Genomic DNA, 19,868 nt, shown 5'->3' with positions numbered 1-19,868 from the left:
GACCCTTGCAGGCACAAACACCCGGTGAGGCTGCAGGTTCGGCGCTGGTCACAGCTTCCTTTTCCCCTGCTCTGATGAGTGGCTGCTTAAGAGCCTTTGCACAGATGGGAACTGGGTCCGGCAGGTGCTCAGCTGGCAGCGGTGAGCTGGCCTTGTTTGCACACAAAAGCCTGATCCTCTTACGTCAGGTGGCCGGCCGTGTGCTGCAGCCTGTGGCCTTGTGCTCCCAGCGTTCCGTGCTGTTCTCTGCAGACACGCTTTGCTTGCGTTCACAGCGATCAAGGTCATATTTGCAGCTCTCACAGCTGGCACTGCTGTTAACTGGCTGTGGGGAGTGCAGGCCGCCTCTTTCTGGGAGGTAACTTGGAGGAAAGATGAGCCCCAGGGCCCCTGTGGCGGCCACCTTGACTGGCAGGCTTCTGCAAAGAGGGACAAAAAGACTTTCAGGGAACCAGCCCCATTCTCTGCCCAGCGAGGGGGTTGCTGGGTGGGGACCTGCACACAGGGCTTTGTCTGAGGCACCCGAGAATGAAAAGCTGGGGGGGGGGGGGGCAGTGGCATGAGGCATCCTGCAGGCTGCAGCTCCCCCCTCCCCCAGGACTCAGCAGGGAGCTGACCAGAGCACATCTCCCCCACCCCCGCCCCCACTCCCACCCCGCCTCTCTCTGTAAAGGAAACAGTCTTCTAGTTACCAAATGCTCTGTGAGTCACGACTCACACCATGCAGTACGAAGATTGCCGGTATCAAAGGCCGGCGCTGTGGCGCAGGGGTAAAGCCGCCGTCTGCAGCACCCGCAGCCCACACGGGCACCAGTTTCCGTCCCGGCTGCTCCACTTCCCATGCCTCTCCCTGCTAATGCACCTGTGAGGGAGCTGCTCGACTCCCGTTTTACAGATGAGGAAGCTGAGGCATTGCAAGTGTCGCCGGCTTGCCCAGGACCACCAAGCTGTCAGATGCAGGCTGAGCAGGGTCCACCACGTCGCTCCTGCTCTCACCAGAGTTCTCCTGGCACAACCAGACGCTTGGGGGCAACAGAGAAGCCACATTCTGTTGTGTGGCCTCCATGGACATGTTCAGCCTCTCTGTGGGGAAGGGAGGGAGGGAGAGAGAGAGAGAGAGAGAGAAACTTCCATCCGCTGGTTCACTCCCCAAATGGCCACGATGGCCAGATCTGGGCTGATCTGAAGCCAGAAGCCAGGAGGATAAGTCTGAACCCTTGAAGATCCAGACCAAACGTGAAAATCATACGCTACATAAATGATACGCTACATACAGAATCAGCAGGTGGCATTCTGCAGCTGTTAACAAAGAAAGGAACCTTGCTGAGCAGTTTCTGCTACTCGATTGCACATTTTGTTCTTGGTGTGTGCGTTGTGGCAGAGCAGGTTAAGCCAGTACTTAGACTGTCCACGTCAGAAATTATAGGAGTGCCTGGGATGAAGTGTAGCCTCCAGTTTCCTGCTCGTGCACACCCGGGAGGCAGCAAGTGACGGCTGAGGTGCGTGAGTCACTGCCAACTACGTAGGAGCCCTTGCTGCCGTTCTGGGCCCCTCCCTGGCTTCGGCTTAGCCCAGCCCCGGCTGTTATAGACATTTGGGAAGTGAACCAGTGGATGGAAGATCAATCTCTCTCTTTATCTTTTTCAGGGAGGATGGGAGATCACTCTACCTTTATTTTTTAAAACATGTATTTATTTAAAGCCAGAATTATGCATAGAGAGCGAGCTTCCATCTACTGGCTACCCCTCAAATGGCTACAACAGCCATGCCTGGGCTAGGCCAAAGCCAGGAGCTAGGAACTCCATCCAGGTCTCCCTCATGGGTACAGGGGCCCTTGGGCCATCTTCCATGCCTTCCCAGGTACATGAGCAGGGAGCTGAATCAGAAGTGGAGCAGCCGGGACTGGAACCAGCACCCATATAGGATGCCAGCAGTAGAGGTGGTGGCTTAACCCACTGTGCCACAACACCGGCCTCTGTCACTCTGCTTTTCAAATAAATAAAATAATTAATGACCTATAAAAAATAGTAATATTTGGTTCCCAAGACATCCGACTGAAGACACATCGACACAGCAGCACACTGTGCGGAGGAAGGAAGGACTTCAGGACATCCAGAACGAGGGATTCGTGGTCCAGTCCTTCATTCTGGCATGACATTCTGCGTAGTTTTTTGGCTGTTCCTTTAAGAATATAACCAGAGGGCCGGCGCCGGGGCTCACTGGGTTAATCCTCCGCCTGCGGCGCCGGCATCCCATGTGGGCACAGGGTTCTAGTCCCGGTTGCTCCTCTTCCAGGCCAGCTCTCTGCTGTGGCCCGGGAGGGCAGTGGAGGATGGCCCAGGTGCTTGGGCCCCTGCACCCACATGGGAGACCAGGAGAAGCACCTGGCTCCTGGCTTCAGATCGGCACAGCACCGGCCGTAGCGGCCATTTGGGGAGTGAACCAATGGAAGGAAGACCTTTCTGTCTCTCTCTCTGTCTATAACTCTACCTGTCAAATAAAAATAAAAAAAAAAAAAAAAAAAAGAAAGAATGTAACCAGAAGCTCTGACTCACTGGGAATCGGCTTTGTTACGCTTGAGACAAATTTGACCAATTGTCGGTGGCCGAACACAAGGGCCTCTTCCCACCCACATCCACAGAGGGAGGCAGGGCCAAGATCGTCAGAGCCCCCCCCCCGGCCCCCACCCTAGCAGCCACTGTCCCACCTGAGCTCCAAGGTTCCAGGAACCTCTGGCAGAGGAGGGCAGGCTGGAGAGAGGGTCCCAGGAATGCGCTGCTTCCATGTGGAAGTGACAGGTGCCACGCCCCTCACGTCCCATTGGCCAGAACTCTTCATGTGGCCACACCTCCTCCAGCAGGCTAGGGAGTCACAGTCTGTCTGCACCCAGAAGTCAGAGCAGCAGACCCCAAGTGATGTCTTCCCCTTACTTAACGTGGACGGATCAGTGCCTTCGTTGGTTTGGGAAACTGGTTTTGAAACAAACCCTGGTGGCCTGCATGGGGGAGGCAGGTGTCACTCAGGAGTGACATGCACAGACACTGATGGGTTTCAAGGCCCTTCTGCAATAAAGATCCAAAATGCGCGAAGCCACAGAGTGGCACTCCGCCCGGATCAGGCCGTGGTTTCCTCACGCCTCACGTGGATCGGGAGTCTCGCTGGGCTCGGGACCCAGAGGAGTGCAGCTCCGAGAGGACCAGAGCCTGGCGCTGTGAGAGTTCTGTGCTCGAGGGACTCTGCTGGGGCCGTCGCAGGCATCTGGGCAGTGAAGGAGCAGATGAGCTCTCTCTCTCTCTCTCTAGCTCTCGCTGTTGCTCTCTCTAGCTCTTGCTCTTGCTCTTGCTCTCTCTCCCCCTCTCCCTCCCCCTCTCCCTCCCCCTCTCCCTCTCCCTCTCCCTCTCCCTCCCTCCCCACTCCATCTTGCTGCTCCTCAAATTCTTGTCCTTACGATCTTTATTTTACGGTGCTGTGTTAGGATGGGCTGGACGATGACAGATGACCCATTGGGTAAAAGCCTGGGAAAACTGGCCAGTCGGGCGAATTCAGGGTCAGTTTGTCCTCATTCAAAGTAAGACCTGCTGTAACTCCGTGAGGCGCAAGGCGTCCTAGAGCGTGCCTTTGCTGACCGTTCACGAGAGGCAGGTCAGGTTGGTGCTTCTGCAGCCGCCAGGATGGGGACACGTTTGAACAGCGATGCACGGTGAAGCTCCGGAGCGGGCTGGGCAGCCCAACTGGGTTGTTTTTGGCAGGAAGGCTGCGGTAAGACAGGCGTACAGCGTGGTTGAGGACCTACGATGAGGGGTGTGGTGTCCACTGTAGTTCACTTTGGCATAAAGTATGGCTGAGAGTGTGTTACTCTCATCACAGTTGTGCTTTGAGAATGCTTTAGAAACATGAAAAATTGTAATCTAAATGAAATACAAAAATATTATGGGGGCTACGTCGGGGCGGCTTGGAAGCCCCCGGCCTGTCTCGTTCAGTAGATGCATCAATTTCCAGACCCCAGGGACCTGTGCAGGTCTCAGAAGGAATCAGCAGCACCCAGTTCACACCGTGGTGAGAATAGCCTGGGGCGAACCCCATGATTCTGCGTCTGCGTCTTCCCCGAGATGCTGTAACCGCAGCACCTGGTGTCTGGTGGGAACCCTTGCCAGTAACCCTGGGTTCACTGTGCTGAACCTCCCCTTCGCTCTTCCTGGGCCGCTTTGTTTGCATCTGTGTTTTATTTTTGCTGCCGCCCGTGCAGGTGACAACTCTGCTCTTCAACAGCAGGAAGAGTCCCTGGCTCCTCCAACTCATGCCAACCACGGCAACAGCCAAACTTGCAAGGAAATCTAAACTGATGCGAGGGCAGGCACTTCCAGTGTTCGAGTGGACACTGTCCAGCGGCCTGACTCCTTCTCCGGCTCAGGGGGACGCGTGGCCACTCGTGGGACCCCCTGGGGCCTTAGCATCTCCGAGTCGGGGTTCACGCCCGCCCTCCCCTCCTGTTAAGCTGTTGATCCGTAGCCTTCCCTGCCCAGCTCCTGAAGGGCACAGGCTTTTCTCCCATCATAATCCAGAAACACGAGTTGGACAAATTGAAGATTTGTGGGCCTCAGAGAGGGTGACCCTAGGTATCCAAAGGGGGCGCTCCTGGGCTGCAAACAGACCCAAAGGAAAGACAGGCTCCGTGACCATCCCGTCCTGGAAGGCTCAGCGTGCCATGACTGCACCAGAGAACATTCAGGAAGCCTGAAGCAGATGGAGCCAGCAGACAGCACAGGCACTGGCTAAGGGAATTTACAGCCCTGGGCCCTTGGGTTTGCAGTGGGAGAAACGCCTTGGTCCTGCCCTCTTAGTGCCAGGGGGAAGGCAGACCTGTCGTGAGCGGGTAAGGGAGAGCTCAAAGCTTTCTCGTGAGCCTGAACGGGGCAGGGGGAGGAGGTTCAAGACAGGACCAAGGCGAGTCCTCTCCATGACCCTGCGCCCCCAGAACCCTCTGCCCGCCTCCCTGCACTGCCCAGCCCAGGGTGCATGACTTCTTTTCTCCTTGATCAGAATGCTCGTCAGGGGATGGCACTGTGGCATAGGGGATGAAGCCACTGCCTGTAGCGCCAGCACCCCTGTGGGCACTGGTTCAAGTCTCAGCTGTTCCACTTCCAATCCAGCTCCCTGCGAATGTACCTGGGAAAGCAGTGGAACATGGCCCACATGCTTGGGCCTCTGGCCCCATGTGGGAGACCCAGAAGAAACTCCTGGCTCTGGCCTGGCCTACTCCTGGCCTTTGTGGCTATCTGGGGAGTGAACCAGCAGGTGGAAGACTCTCTCCCTCTCTCAAACATATCAATTTTGAAAATCTTTGAAAGAAACACTCATCAGAGTCCCACCCCAGTAGGTACTTAACACAGACCAGCGCCCTCTCCCTCACTTGGGTGTTCCTGATGCTCGGAGCACCTCGCAGACCGCTCGGGAGAGCAGGAGCCTTTCTCGGGGCGCTGGGAGGGGAGAGCATTGTCAGGAACACTGAGCTTCGCCTCTCTCTGCCCTGGGCTTGGGTGCTTTCTGATCTAAGGCGGGCCCCCCCTCTGGGGGAGGAGTGCTCCGCCTGCCACTCCAGCCGCGTTCCTGGAAGCACACACAGCCCACCCTCCTGTGAGTAACGTTTCATAGCAGCTGCGGCCCAAGCTGGGAGTGGATGTCGTTCGCTGGGGTTCCTGTGACTCTGCCCCTCTGTCGTCTTTTGCCTGACTTGAAACAAAACCCAAGATTGCTGAGTTGCTTTTCTGGGTCAGGGGCTTCTTACAAATGCCCACCGCCTTTATCATCCCACCACCAACCCAGGGAACGTAGAAGTGATGATTCATGGTCAGTGTCGCTAGTTATAGGTGCTTTCATGTTGGCGAAGGATTCTTTTTTTTTTTTTTTTTTTTGAGATTTATTAATTTGGCCGGCGCCGCGGCTCACTAGGCTAATCCTCCACCTTGCGGCGCCGGCACACCGGGTTCTAGTCCCGGTCGGGGCACCAGATTCTGTCCCAGTTGCCCCTCTTCCAGGCCAGCTCTCTGCTGTGGCCCGGGAGTGCAGTGGAGGATGGCCCGAGTGCTTGGGCCCTGCACCCCATGGGAGACCAGGAGAAACACCTGGCTCCCGCCATCGGATCAGCGCGGTGTGCCAGCCACGGCGGCCATTGGAGGGTGAACCAATGGCAAAGGAAGACCTTTCTCTCTGTCTCTCTCTCTCACTGTCCACTCTGCCTGTCAAAAAAAAAAAAAAGATTTATTAATTTGAAAGGCAGAATTACAGAGACAAAGAGAGAGATCTTCCCTCTACTGACATCTACACCCTAGGTGGCCACAACAGCCAGGCACGGGCCAGGCCAAAGCCGGGAGCCTGGAACTCCTTCCGGGTCGCCCACGTGGGTGCAGGAGCTCAAGCACTTGGACCATATTCCACTGCTTTCCCAGGAGCATTAGCAGGCAGCTGTGTGGGAAGAGGAGCAGCTGGGACTGGAACCAACGCCCATATGAGATGCCTTTGTCACTGGCGTGGCTTTACCCACTGCGCCACCACACAGGCCCTTAGCAAAGTGTTTTTGCTTTCAAAGCGCAGGACGTGAGCCCAATTCCACTGTGCCTGCTTTCTCCCAGTTGTCTCCACCTGAGGGGAGGCTCAGCCCCGCAGCCCAGGCCGTCCTCCCCACCTGGAAACAGGGTCTCAGGTACAGGCCTGGGGGCAGCAATCCGTTGTGTAGTGACAGGTGACATCAGGCAGCCTTTGGAGCCTGAGACTGACCCGATGACAGCTGCATCTCGGGAAGATAAATTTCACAGCCACATGCAGGATAGATTAGCTGTAACGCGGCGTTCAACCTCGCTCGCTCTCACACATCTGGGGGCTTGATTTAAAAGCTCGTAAATACAATCTGGGTTTTGGACAAGGGGCTGGTGAAAGTGAAGAGTTGCAGGCTCCCACGGAAGAAGGTGAAGGATCGTGTTCATCCGACCGGCTTGCGGGTCAGGGATATTTATGGCCCAAGTGCACGTGGTCGGGCCGGCGCCTTGGAAGTCGTGTGCCGGCACCGGCTCCGCCACTGGCCTCCTTTGGGTCAGACTCGGCGAGAGAAGGGAAGCGTTTGCCTGCAGGCAGAGTGCTCATCTGGCTACCACCTGAGTGGCCGCAGCGGAGCTCGTGGTTCCCAGCCATCCTCAGAACACGCGCCGTGGAACCAAGTGCAAATACCCCAGCCAGATTTCTTCCTCGTGAGAATGCCCGGACGCCATGTCTGTATTTCTCGGAGACAAAGATTCATCCAGAATGCATCTCTGGTTAGAAGACAGCGTCCGAAGGAATCGTTCTTATTGAATTTCTTAGTCATCTTAGCCCCAAAGAGCCAGCCTTGGACCTGGGAAATGCTATCTCCCGGGGAACTTCATGTTTTGCCTTGAGCCCTAAATGTCTCCCAGCGTGGTAAACCAGCAGTTTACATTCCCGGAGACAAACGAGGAGAACAGATTGTGTTGCAGTGCATCGTGCAGGGCCCAGGAATCCGTCGGTGGGGAGGTGACATCAGAGTTCCCTGCCGTGGGCTGGACGAGCACCCCCTGGGGCTTGTGGGTGCTGGGAAACTGGAGCTGTGGGAGGAGCTGAGATGATCCACTTGGTCTCTGCGGGCGCCAGCCAGCAATGGGGAGAAGAACCCCCGGACGAGGGCCCTGCCTGTCCCTCACTCTGACCTCCACCAGGCCCTTCCCCTCCAACCCGAGAGGGACTTCCACATCTGGGGAGCCTGTGTAGCCAGCAGAGAAAGGGGGGGCGTGGGAAGCAGGCGGCCCCCGCCTCTGCATGAGCTGTGATTTTCTATCTTCTCTGGGCTTGGGAAGCGGCACCTTGCTACAACTGGGGTAGGATTCCTGTACCCCGAGGTTGGCAGCATAAGCCAGGATAACACCGGTCAGGTGCCGAGCACCCAGGGAAGTGCACCGACCTTGGCGGCCGCCACACACTAGTACCTGTACACTCCCTACAGCTCTGCCTACGATTTGTCCAGGGCTGTGAGCCGGCATGCCCAAGCCATCGAGCCCATTCTGGCTCGGTCTCTGAAGTTTTCAGCTTCGGGGGCTTTTCTGTGGTCGGGTTGCTCAGGGGCAGGTCCCTGCAGGAAGCAGAGGCAGCCTCAGGCAGAAGGAAGAGGCGCCCTGTCTCCAGCCCCTCCTCTGCGCCGGCCTACACCGGGAGTTTCCTCTGCATGTGTAGTTTAAGCCGCGTGGAGGTGGGTGAACCATACTGTAGTGACCTGGAATTAGAGGCAAGGAACCTCAAGCTTACTCTATGACGCCCCCTGCAGGCATCAGGTGCACCAGCACTGGTCTCCAGCAGACAGCCCTGGGCAAGAAGGATACTGTTAGGCACACCAGGGACGTGGGAGAGAAGTCTTTGTTTCAGGTTAGGGGAATGTCGAGGGGCTTAAAGGGGTCCGCACTAGGGAATCTAAGGGCAGGATAAAGGCATAACCTGGGCAGGGAGGGAGGGGGAAGAGCTTCCAAGAGACGCGGAGGCTGGGAGCAGAGGGCTTACATCACGGCAGATTCAAGGACAGTCCTGAGCAGTCAAGCAAGCAGACCGTCCGGCCTCCGGGGTCACCAGGCAAGCAGGGTCTATCATGTCCCCTCTGGGACTCAGTTCCCTCAGAGGTAAAGCAGGAGGCTGGGGCTTCTGCAGAGCCAGACAGCCTCAGTTTCCCTGAGAGAGAGGCTACTGGACAACTCAGAAAAATCTCAGAGTCTGCCCAGCCACCTGCTCACTGGCGAGAGCTGTGCACATGCGTGAAAGGCTCACGTGGTGCTGCAGGGGCCTTCTCTGCCCCTGGTGGCAGGGGCGGCTCGGACAAGCTCCAGTTCACATACAAGAGAGGAGGGAGGCTGGCGCCGCGGCTCACTTGGCTAATCCTCCACCTGCGGCACCGGCACCCCAGGTTCTAGTCCCGGTCGGGGCGCTGGGTACTAGTCCCGGTTGCTCCTCTTCCAGTCCAGCTCTCTGCTGTGGCCCGGGAGGGCAGCAGAGGATGGCCCAAGTGCTTGGGCCCTGCATCCGCTTGGGAAACTGGGAGGAAGCACCGGCTCCTGGCTTCAGATCGGCGCAGCGCTGGCCTTAGCGGCCATTAGGGAGTGAACCAACGGAAGCAAGACTTTTCTCTCTGTCTCTCTCTCACTGTCTATAACTCACTCTGTCTCTCTCTCTCATTGTCTGCCTGTTTAAAAAAAAAAAAAAAGAGAGAGAGAGTGAGGGAGCCACCTGCCCTGGAGCCCGCAAAGAGGAGCCATGTCTCCAGGTTCAGAACATTCTGGATTATCGCACCTGCTCTGTAGCCATTTTCAGGTGGCAGTGCCAGTGAGTCGGAAGCCAGGTGAGGGGTGACTTCCAACACCCAGGGGGAAGACAGATGGGCCCTCTGGGGCTGCCCCATGTTGGTGTCTGGTTCTGCTGGAACAGCCGCGGCCCTCGTTTCCTGGTGCAGCGCTCAGTGACGCCAGTGTACCGGGGCACTTCCCACACCTGGACGTGCACGGGGCCGCCCCGGGACACTGCTAAGGCACAGACTCAGCCAGCCGGCCTGGGATTTCTGGAACCCTTCAGACAACAGCCTCGCCGCTGCTCCGTGGACCACACCTTGAGTAGCCCCAGGCTCGGAGAGCTTGAAATCCTGCCTGTGGTTCTTCGTTTAAATGACCACTAGCGGAGGCATCTGAAATGCACTTTAGAAGGCTTCCTCTCTAAAATACCTGCAGTAAAAATGGTAGCAGAGGACACTGCGGGCAAGGAGGGCAGGGGAGGGAGTTAGGATGCCCACGCTCAGGGAGGGAGTCGGGTGACTGGACTCTGCGACGGCTGCCCCGTGGGGCTCCTGCCTGGACAACACTGTACCCTCCAGGTGCCAGCCCGGGAACCCCGTCTCCTCACGCCTCCCCAGCCCGGGAACCCCATCTCCTCACGCCTCCCCCAGCCCGGGAACCCCGTCTCCTCATGCCTCCCCCAGCCCGGGAACCCCGTCTCCTCATGCCTCCTGCAGCTCTGGAACCCCCATCTCCTTATGCCTCCCCCAGCCCGGGAACCCCGTCTCCTTATGCCTCCCCCAGCCCGGGAACCCCGTCTCCTCATGCCTCCCCCAGCCCGGGAACCCCGTCTCCTTATGCCTCCCCCAGCCCGGGAACCCCGTCTCCTCATGCCTCCCCCAGCCCGGGAACCCCGTCTCCTCATGCCTCCCCCAGCCCGGGAACCCCGTCTCCTTATGCCTCCCCCAGCCCGGGAACCCCGTCTCCTCATGCCTCCCCCAGCCCGGGAACCCCGTCTCCTCATGCCTCCCCCAGCCCGGGAACCCCATCTCCTTATGCCTCCCCCAGCCTGGGAACCCCATCTCCTCATGCCTCCTGCAGCTCTGGAACCCCGTCTCCTCACACCTCCCCCAGGTGCCAGCCCGGGAACCCCATCTCCTCACGCCTCCCCCGGCCCCGCCAGCCCAGGAACCCCGTCTCCTCTCACCTCCCCAGGCCCCAGCAGCCCGCCAGCCTCTGTCCAGGGGTCATTCCTCCAGCGACACATGCTCTGCCCGGACCTGGCTCCAGCACCACCACTGTGGCCTCCACGCTGCTGCACTTCCTTAGCCTTGCATCCCTGCGCCTGCAGGCCTCTGACACCACCCCCTCAGGAGTCCAGGATTCAGGCCCCCAGTCGTGGTACCCCCAGCATTGCAGCTCGGTTATGTGGGGTTTTGAACCTTCTCTTGGACAGTCTGGAAGTGCACGGCCTGAGCCTTCTGCTGTGTGTGAACCGTTCCATCAAGACATGCTAAGACACGAAATCTCATTGTACCATTGGCCGTTCCCCCGCGTCCCCGGCGTCTGCCTTCCCGTGGGATCCCTGTTGTCTCTCAGCTGTCCTGGGGTTCCGTGGGAAGCTCCCAAGGGCACCAAGAGCTGCAGACCAGGCCAGTGATTCTTCCCCTGGGGACATCTGGGGACCTGGCCAGTTCTGTTTCTCTCACCTTACATGTGGGGACTGCGCTGTTTAGAAGCTGCAGACCACAATGGTAGCCTGTGATGACTCGGTACTTTCTGCTGTATAATCAAGTCCCACGTGCCACAAAGTACTAGGTGATGGGGTGCAAGGTGAGAGTCACTGGGATGACACGGAAGCCTCTCCCTGGGCCACAGCACCAGCTACAAGCACACTCTGCCCATCCCCCTCTCGACGCAACATGTATTAGTTAAAACACACGAAGGTGCTGGCACTGTGGTGTAGTAGGTTAAGCCTCTGCCTGTGAAGCCGTCACCCTATATGGGCTCTGGTTCATGTCCTGGCTGCTCCTCTTCTGATCTAGCTCTCTGCTTATGGTCTAGAAAAGCAGTGGAAGATGGACCAACTGCCTGGGCCCCTATACCCATGTGGGAGACCAGAAGAAGCTCCTGGCTCCTGGCTTTGGATCAGCTCAGCCCCAGCCATTGCAGCCATTTGGGGAGTGAACAGTGCATGGAAGACCTTTCTCTGTCTCTCCCTCTCTCTGTAACACTGCCCCTCAAATAAATAAATAAAATCTTAAAAGTACAGAGACGTGTGTCAGTTTGAGTGTCTGTCCTGCAGTGTAGACCAGGAGCTGGCAAGTGTGTGTGTGTGTTCATTTTCTGTAAAAGGTCAGATCATAAATATTTGAGGCTCTTAGACCGCACTGTCTGTACCACTGCTACTTGGCCCTGCAGACGTCAGGTAAACAGGGTGTGCCTGTCCCAATAAATCTTTATTGACACAAGACACCATGTTGCCCGTGGCTAGGGGCTGGCTCAGGAAGCTGTTGGTGAATTATATCTGGGGTCAGCCGCGCAGGCCTTGGGGTGCCAGGAGATGTCGTTGAGGTCACAGCTGCGGCAGAGGGCAGGGAGCATCGGAGGTCGCGTAACCACTCCCTGTGTTGAGCTTTGGGATTGTCTCCCGCTCTTGGTGTTAATAGCACGCGGTGAGCTTCTGCGTACAGCCTGTTGGCCCCAGATCCTGCAAGAAGGCGGCACTGGGTCAGGCGGCCTCCACCCTCAGATTGCGGTGCGGCGGGGTGGTGCTGGTCTGCGTTCCCAGCAGTATGACAGCAGGCGTCTGCCACGGGCAGAGAGCTTCCTTCTGCCGCGTTGTGAAGGAGCGCTGGCATCCTTGTGTTTCCAAGTATTGGCCCGCTGCAGGTGTAGGCGAGTTGGTAGGAGCTACAATGCCTTGCGTGCTCTCCCGTGCCCGTGGGGATGGGGATGGAGGTGTTCTGTGCACCTGCGGGAGCCACCTCGGCAGCCGCGTGCCTGCGGAGCTCTCCCAGGAACATGTTTCCTATCAGGGAAGTAGAACCCCCCCCCACACACACACACCCAGTCTGCTTGCCCTGCACCGCCCGCCCCCCGGGGAGGTCCCTGTGACACAGCTGCTTGCTGGGACCGTCACGCGAATCGCTCACATCCTGCAGGAAACCTCGTGGGCGTGCGTTTGGGCACACAGCTGGGGGTGCTTTCTTGAGCCGTTTCTCTGACGATGGCTTGCGGCCAGTCCAGTTGTCCTGCAGCGCATTGCAAAGCTCATTGGAGAAATACCTCTTGTCCCACAAGAGGTGGCCTGACGTCACCTGCGCAGCCACATGCGTCACGGCAACCACCCAGGCTGGGAAAGCCATGCCACCGCCTGCCCCAGGCCCTGGCTCCTGCAGAGGGCCTCACCAGCAGGAGTGCAGTGGGCCCACCCAGGTGGGGAGGAGGAGGATGGGGGCGGAGCAACCCTGGCGTAGGGGGCTCTGTCGCCCACCTGTCCCTGGAGCTGTCAAAAGTGCCCTGTTGGCCAGCACCGTGGCTCACTAGGCTAATCCTCCACCTGCGGCACCGGCACCCCGGGTTCTAGTCCCAGTTGCTCCTCTTCCAGTCCAGCTCTCTGCTGTGGCCCGGGAAGGCAGTGGAGGATGGCCCAAGTGCTTGGGCCCTGCACCCGCATGGGAGACCGGGAAGAAGCACCTGGCTCCTGGCTTCGGATCAGTGCAGCACACAGGCCATGGCAGCCATTAGGGGCGTGAACCAATGGAAGGAAGACCTTTCTCTCTGTCTCTCTCTCACTGTCTAACTCTGCCTGTCAGAAAATTAAATAAATAAATAAATAAAATAAAATAAAGTGCCCTGTCTGCCATGACCCCACCCGCCCTGAGCGGGGCCTGAGGATGGAAGTACTGTCGTCCCGACTTTGTTCACGCTCAAGAAAACTCATGTGCCCCGTTTATGGGAGGGCCCCCTTGGCCTTCCTGCTCTCCCCCAGGCACAGCTCACTGCTGGTTGCCGGTCGGGGAGGGGAGTGGGGGATGAGCAGCCGTGCTGGGCCCCTTCCTGGAGGGCCTCTGTGGGCATGGGCGGCTGGGTGTCAGGTGGGTGCAGGTCAGGGCTCACGGGAGTGGAGGGCACGAGGCCACTGGCCAGGGCAGGGAGTGGGCACTGAGGAGCTGTTGCTATGGGCTGGCACGCTCTGGGGAGTAGGAAGCAAGAGTGGTGCCTGCAGAGAGTGTGTCAGTCAGAAACGTGGACAGCAGCCAGGAAATCCAGGCCCTTTTGATGCCTGGGCACACCGTGGGCAGCACACACCTCGGCAGCTCTCGTCCAGCTGTTGGCGTTTCTGGTCCTTGCGCCGTCTTCCCCTCCTCCTGCCTGGGGAAGGGCTGAGGGGGTCGCCGTGCTCCTCCAGAGCCACGCGTACCCACGGAGACTCAGAGGCCAAACAGTGCCCTGTGGCGGAATTAGCACCCGCACTTTAGGACAGAAGACAAGAGACAGAGCCTGACTTCCAGTGCAGGACGTTCTGGCTTTGCCGGGCAGTGCCACCGCCCAGGATACAGAAACACATCTGTAGCCTCAGTTCCTCCCTGTTCTTTCTCCTGAGCTTGGACCATCCCCGAACACGGGCCCCCACCCCACCCAGTCCTGCCCAGCACAGGTGCTCCGCGGAAGGGAATCAGACCTTGCTCACCGGTGGGTGGGTGGGAGGCAGGGGGCAGGGGCAGCCTAGCCCTGCCAGCAGGTTCCCTGCAGAACCTTCTCCCTCCTGCCCCGCACCTCTGATCTGGGCTGCAAGGGTCTCTCCTGCCTCCCTACAGAGCATCGGCTGTGACGACTTCCTGGACTCCGACAAGGTGGTGGACAAATGTGGGGTGTGCGGCGGAGACAACTCGGGCTGCCAGGTGGTGTCTGGCGTGTTCAAGCGGCCGCTCACCAGCCTGGGCTACCACCGCGTGCTGGAGATTCCGCAGGGAGCCACGAAAATCAACATCACCGAGATGCACAAGAGCAACAACTACCTGGGTAAGGGCCCTCCCCCGCAGCACGGGCGGCGGGCGCGTGGTGGAGACGGTTACGCAGGTAAGTCTTGCAGCTTAGTGCTTGATAGCCACACGCCTCAACCTGTCTTTGCTCCACCTGAGAGAAGAGAGCTGTGATGTAAGTGGTGGCTCTGAGATGGGAGTGGCTCTGGGCAAAGCCGGGACACGCACCCGTCTCTGTTTGTTGGGATGAAGATGGCCAGGGCAAGGGCAGTGACCCATCTGCACCTGCACGCGCCCTGCAGTCCACCCAGCAGCCATTCGTCTCTTGCTGCTCTGGCTGCCGTGGGGCAGGGCTCTGCCTGCATAGCAGGTGTGCTTTCGGAGAGCTGCACCCACTTAGCAGTCCTCTGGAGCAGTGTCCACAGCGAGAGGCCACGTTGCCCTCCTGGGGATCTCCGTCGACTGTGTGCGTTCCATCTGAGGCGAGCCAGTCCCGTGATGAGTCAGTTGTGCTATGTTGCTCTCAGACTCAGCGTAACGCCTGTGCTAATCTGTTAACAAAGTAGCATGAGGGGCTGTTGCTTAGTCATTCATAAGCAGCCAGATTGGATTTTCTTATCTTAGACTGACAGTGTCCCTTGTGCTCTTAACGGTGCACTTGTGTCCTTGAACCCACACAACAGCCCTGGGGCATGAGAGCCGCTCCCCTCCCCACCCTGCAGCTGGCCAGACGGGCACAGAGAGGGCACTCGGCTTGCCACGGTCACACAGGAAGGCAGATAGTGCAGCTCCAGGCACGGCAGCCAATCAGAGCGGACATCACCTCTCAGAGCCCAGTCCCTCTGGGTCACTGTTGGCCACACAGCCATCAAGGGCTACAGGAGCACCCCCCTGGGAGATGGCTTCAGACCCCGAGGGCCCCCGTTCTGCATCTCTGCCTGCTACGGTTCCCTTCCCTGGGTTTCGTTGGGCCGGAGGAGGAAGAGACGGCAAATGCAGCTGAGAGACAAACCCATTTACAGCAGAAAACGGTTTAGCAGCTCTGGCAGAGCCGGGGGCCACCCGAGCAGCAGGAAGCCAGTCCTCACTGAGTTGTGGTTCCGTGTTATTTTCACTAGAATAAAAAAAACAGCAGCCTCTGTGCTTCCTCCTTTCCTTTCTCCTCTGTGAGATCACATCTCCGCAAGCGCACTGGCTCCCAGGACCGAAAACGATATGTTTGCAGCGTGCTCATGCGGAGACCCCACCGCTGCCGGCAGCGCCAGTCTTCACCAGCTCTGCTGTGTTTGTAGTCAGCTTTCCCCAGCTGCGGATCGCCCTGTTCCATAGCAGCTCCCGCCCTCTGCCTCCCACGCATAACACGGAGGTGGTGGCAAGGGCCCCACTGTGTCGTTGGGCAGGTGGCTTCTTGTGGGGGGGGCCTGACCATATCAGAGGTCATGAGAAGCCATAGGATGGCAGATCCACACCAGGAGGAAGATGGCCCTCTCCTTCTCCATGTGACGGAGAGGACACGGAGGGAGGACAGGAGCTACGGGAGGGGCTCAGAAAGTCCGGTTCGTGCGAGGCTTCATCAAGGCCAGGCGGTCCCAGCACGGGCAGGGGAAAGCAAGGGTGGGAAAGCAGGCTGGGGTGCAGGGAGGCCCCCCGAGAGATCTCCATGGCTTTGTCTCCTGCGTGTAAGCCACCCGCGATCTGCTTATTACACCCAAGATACAGGTCACAGACCGTAAGAGCCAGCCTCCTGCAGTGTGCCCTGGCCGGGAGTGACCTTGGTCTTGTCCCAGGTGGTCTCTCTGCCTGACCCACTCTGGCTGCTGAGTGCCCTGCTCTGTGAGGCCTGTGTATTCTGAAAATTAATTTGCATACAGTTGCTGGGGGGAGCTGTGCCAAGGTGTGAGAGCACAGGTGCCTCGGGCTGCTTTTGAACTTGGCCTTTGTTCCTTTGTATTTGACTCTCTGGGCAAGGAAAGGGGCTCACCGTGTGGCCTCTGAGCAAAGCTGCAGACAGGGTGACCTTTGGGGGGGCACCTGTTCCAGGAGTGCCTAAGATTGCGTGGGATGTCGATTCGTCTGGTTTTTAGGTTGGAAACTAACGAAACTGCAGAAGCCAGCTCGGGGTGTCTGTTCCTTTAACTGTGTTTGCATACGTAGACTGATGAGTGGGTCCTAGCTTCCTAGGGCTCTTTTCTTTAGTGGAAAAGATATTGGAAGCCCTGTCTCTTTTGTAAGCTCTGAATTCTCCATTCGTGTGTAAATTATTCTGATCCGCACTATCTGGGGGGAAACCTCCATCTAATTTCATTAAATTGACTGACAGTTCTTATTACTTGCTTTTTCCTTAACAGTAAGATGTTGTGAAATTGTTTGGGTTGAAATATCAAAATCTGGCACAGCTGAGGCAGTTCGGTTTGCTGATGTCCTTGTGCTGCAGTTAAGAAATCAGACATAAAAGCACACCAAGCAGAAGTCAACTGTGGGGACCTGTGCTGCCTGCCAGCACGCTGCATTGTCTGGGGCCGGAGACTTGGAGAGGACTTCCAAGATCTGCAAGCTTTTAAAAATGAACTGGCGATGCATTTTCTGACAAGCATGTTTCCAAGAAAGCTTTAAACAATAATAAGGATCAGTGTTTAGGAAGCCAAGGAGAGTCACGGCTCATGCACCCTGGTAGACTTTGATGGAGTGCTGGGGCCGCTTTCCCTGTGGGAGAGCTTAAGTCACCTGGCGCCTTCCTTTTGTGTGACAGTTCCAGAAATTTTATTTTCCGCGCACATGGAAATTTTTTTTTTTAAAGATGTGTTTATTTATTTGAAAGGCAGAGTTACAGAGAGACAGGAAGAGACAGAGAGAGAGCTTCCATCTGCTGGTTCACTTCCAAATGGCTGCAATGGCCAGGGCTGGGCCAGGCAGAAGCCAGGAGCTTCATGTATGTGGGTCTTCCACATGGGTACAGGGGCCCAAGCACTTGGGCCATCGTCCACTGCTTTTCCCAGGCCATTCGCAGGGAGCTGGATCTAGAGTGGAGCAGCCAGGACTCGAACTGGCACCCACATGGATACCAGCATCAAAGGTGGCATCTTTGCCCACCACACCACAACATGGACCCCGGCATTGTAAAACTTTTAAGCAATACAAATTAGAACAAAGAGATTCAGTGCTTTGTTCTTGATCAACTGCTTTGAAATGTGAACACAGAGTTAAGTAACAACTTCTACAACCATGAAGTATTCTCCAGTCTTTTCTAAAAGTGCAAATATTTTCTTTAAAAAAAAAAAGTTTCATTTATTCAAAAGGCACAATAACAGAGAGGGAGAGATCTTCTGTCCACTGCTTCACTCCCCAAATGCCCCCCCAACAGCCAGAGCTGGACCAGGCTGAAGTCAGGAGCCCAGAACTCCATCCAGATCTCCCACGTGGGTGGCAGGGACCCAAATACTTGAGCCAGCGCCTGCTGCCTCTCAGGGTGTGCATCAGCAGGAAGCCAGATCAGAAGCAGAGGGGCTGGGCACTCATCTGGGATACAGGGTTTCCACAGTGACATCTTAACACTGTGCCAAACATCGCCTCTGCTTATTTTAAACTCGATATTAGGTCCATCTGTAGTTACTTATGTGTGGCATGAGGTAGGACTGTAACCTGATTTTTTTCAAATAGGCACAATTGTGCTGATGCAGGGTATTATACTTCCCCCACTATTTTTTTTTAGTGTTCAATTTTTTTGTTTTTTTCCCAAATGAACATTTTATTTAAGAAGTACAGAAGTACAGATTTCATAAGTACAACTTTAGGAATATAGTGATTCTTCCCACCATACTCACCCTGCCACTCCTACTCCCACCCTACCTCCTCTTCCCTCTCCCATTCCCAGTCCCGTTTTCGATTAATATTCATTTTTAATTAACTTTATACACAGAAGACCAACTCTATGCTAAGTAAAGATTTCAGCAATTTACACACACACACACACACACACAAAGAAAAAACCTGTTTGAAAACAAGTTTTACAGTTAATTCTCATAATACAAGTCATTGAGAATAGAAGTCCTGCATGGGGAGTAAGTGCACAGTGACTCCTGCTGTTAATTTAACAATTAACACTCTTATGTATGATGTCAGTGATCACCCGAGGCTCTTGTCATGAGCTGCCAAGGCTATGGAAGCCTTTCGAATCCACAGACTCTGTCAGTTTGTAGACAAGGCCATAAGCAAAGTGGAAGTTCTCTCCTCTCTTCAGAGAAAGGTGCCTCCTTCTTTGATGGCCACTTCTTTCCACTGGGGTCTCACTCACAGAGATCCTTCATATAGGATTTTTTTTTCCACATTGTCTTACCTTTCCATGCCTGAAATGCTATCATGGGCTTTTCAGGCAGATCAGAATGCCTTAAGGGCTGATTCTGAGGTCAAAGTGTTACTGAAGGCAATTGTCATTCTAGGAGTCTACTGTGTAGACTGCTTCCCATGTTGGAACATTCTCTCCTTTTTAATTCTATTATTGTTGCCAGATACTTGACCTTATTTATATGATCCCTTTAACACTTAATCATATCTATATGATCACTTTAACACTTAAGATGGCATTTTTATCACCCAGCTTAATGGGATTTGGTATCCTAGCAAGTTTTTAAACTGTACCCTGGGAAGTAAGTCCATAGGACTGTATGCAGAACTATACAGCTCTACAGTTACAAACTTCCTCCTCCGTCTCTTATTCCCACTCTTATTTTTTTTTTATTTTCACTACCATATAGAATTGCATCATATGAATATACTGCAGTGTGTTTATCCATTCTTTTGTGATGGACATGCATGTTGTTTCCATCACAAAAGTGTTTCAATGAATGTCTTTTGTATCTGTCTTCTTGGGGACATAGATGAGAGAATTTCTCTGGAGTTCTTCATCTTCAATTAAGTATTTTTAGATAGAGTTTAAAAATTGTGCCTGTGATTTCTTTTTCACAAGCAAAGGAACTATGGCTCATCAGTTCCAATGTCTTCAATATCAATATTGTTTGTGACTTTCTAAACATTTGCGGTGAAACTCTTGAGCATTAAAAGCACGATCTGGGGGAGTAGGTGTTGTGGTACAGCCTGCATCCAGTATCGGAGTGCCAGGGATCCAATTCTGCCTCCACTTATCAGAGTGCCTAGGTTTGAGTCTCACTTCCTATGCTTATCCAGCTTCCTGCTGATGCTCACTTGGGAGGCTGCAGATGATGGCTCAACAACTTGGGCCCCCGCCACCCATGTGGAAACCCAGATGGAGTTCTAGGCTCCTAGCTTTGGTCTGACTCAGTCCAAGCTGTTGTGGGCATTTGGGAAGTGATCCAGGGGAAGGAAAATATTTCCCCCTGCCCCCACCTCTGTCACTCTTTCAAATAAATAAAAATAAATAAATAACATTTTTTAAAAATCACAATTTGGTTGAAGTAATGAGCTCATGACAACAAATACTAGTATTATTAATTTTGTATTCCCTTTTAATTTTCACACACTGCTTTCTGTAGATAGAAGGATAGAATCTGACCTTCAATCACTTAGCATACCACTTTTATACCACGCATAAAAA

General features: G+C 55.6%; 1 protein-coding gene across 2 annotated transcripts in view; it reads left to right on the top strand.

Annotated features, from left to right (window-relative positions):
- THSD4 (thrombospondin type 1 domain containing 4) overlaps positions 1-19,868 on the top strand; it is a 394,254-nt gene that overhangs the window by 318,192 nt on the left and 56,194 nt on the right. For both annotated transcript variants that reach the window (XM_070054744.2, XM_051821773.3), the window contains one exon: positions 14,135-14,339. In XM_070054744.2, coding sequence (XP_069910845.2) covers positions 14,135-14,339 — 205 coding nt within the window. The remainder of the gene's footprint in view (positions 1-14,134; positions 14,340-19,868) is intronic.

This window comes from Oryctolagus cuniculus, chromosome 12, assembly GCF_051225735.1.
Source record: "Oryctolagus cuniculus isolate XC-2025 breed Fujian yellow rabbit chromosome 12, ASM5122573v1, whole genome shotgun sequence".
Taxonomy (NCBI): domain Eukaryota; kingdom Metazoa; phylum Chordata; class Mammalia; order Lagomorpha; family Leporidae; genus Oryctolagus; species Oryctolagus cuniculus.
Note: the sequence above shows the minus strand (reverse complement) of the source record. Positions and strands in the feature narration are given on the sequence as shown.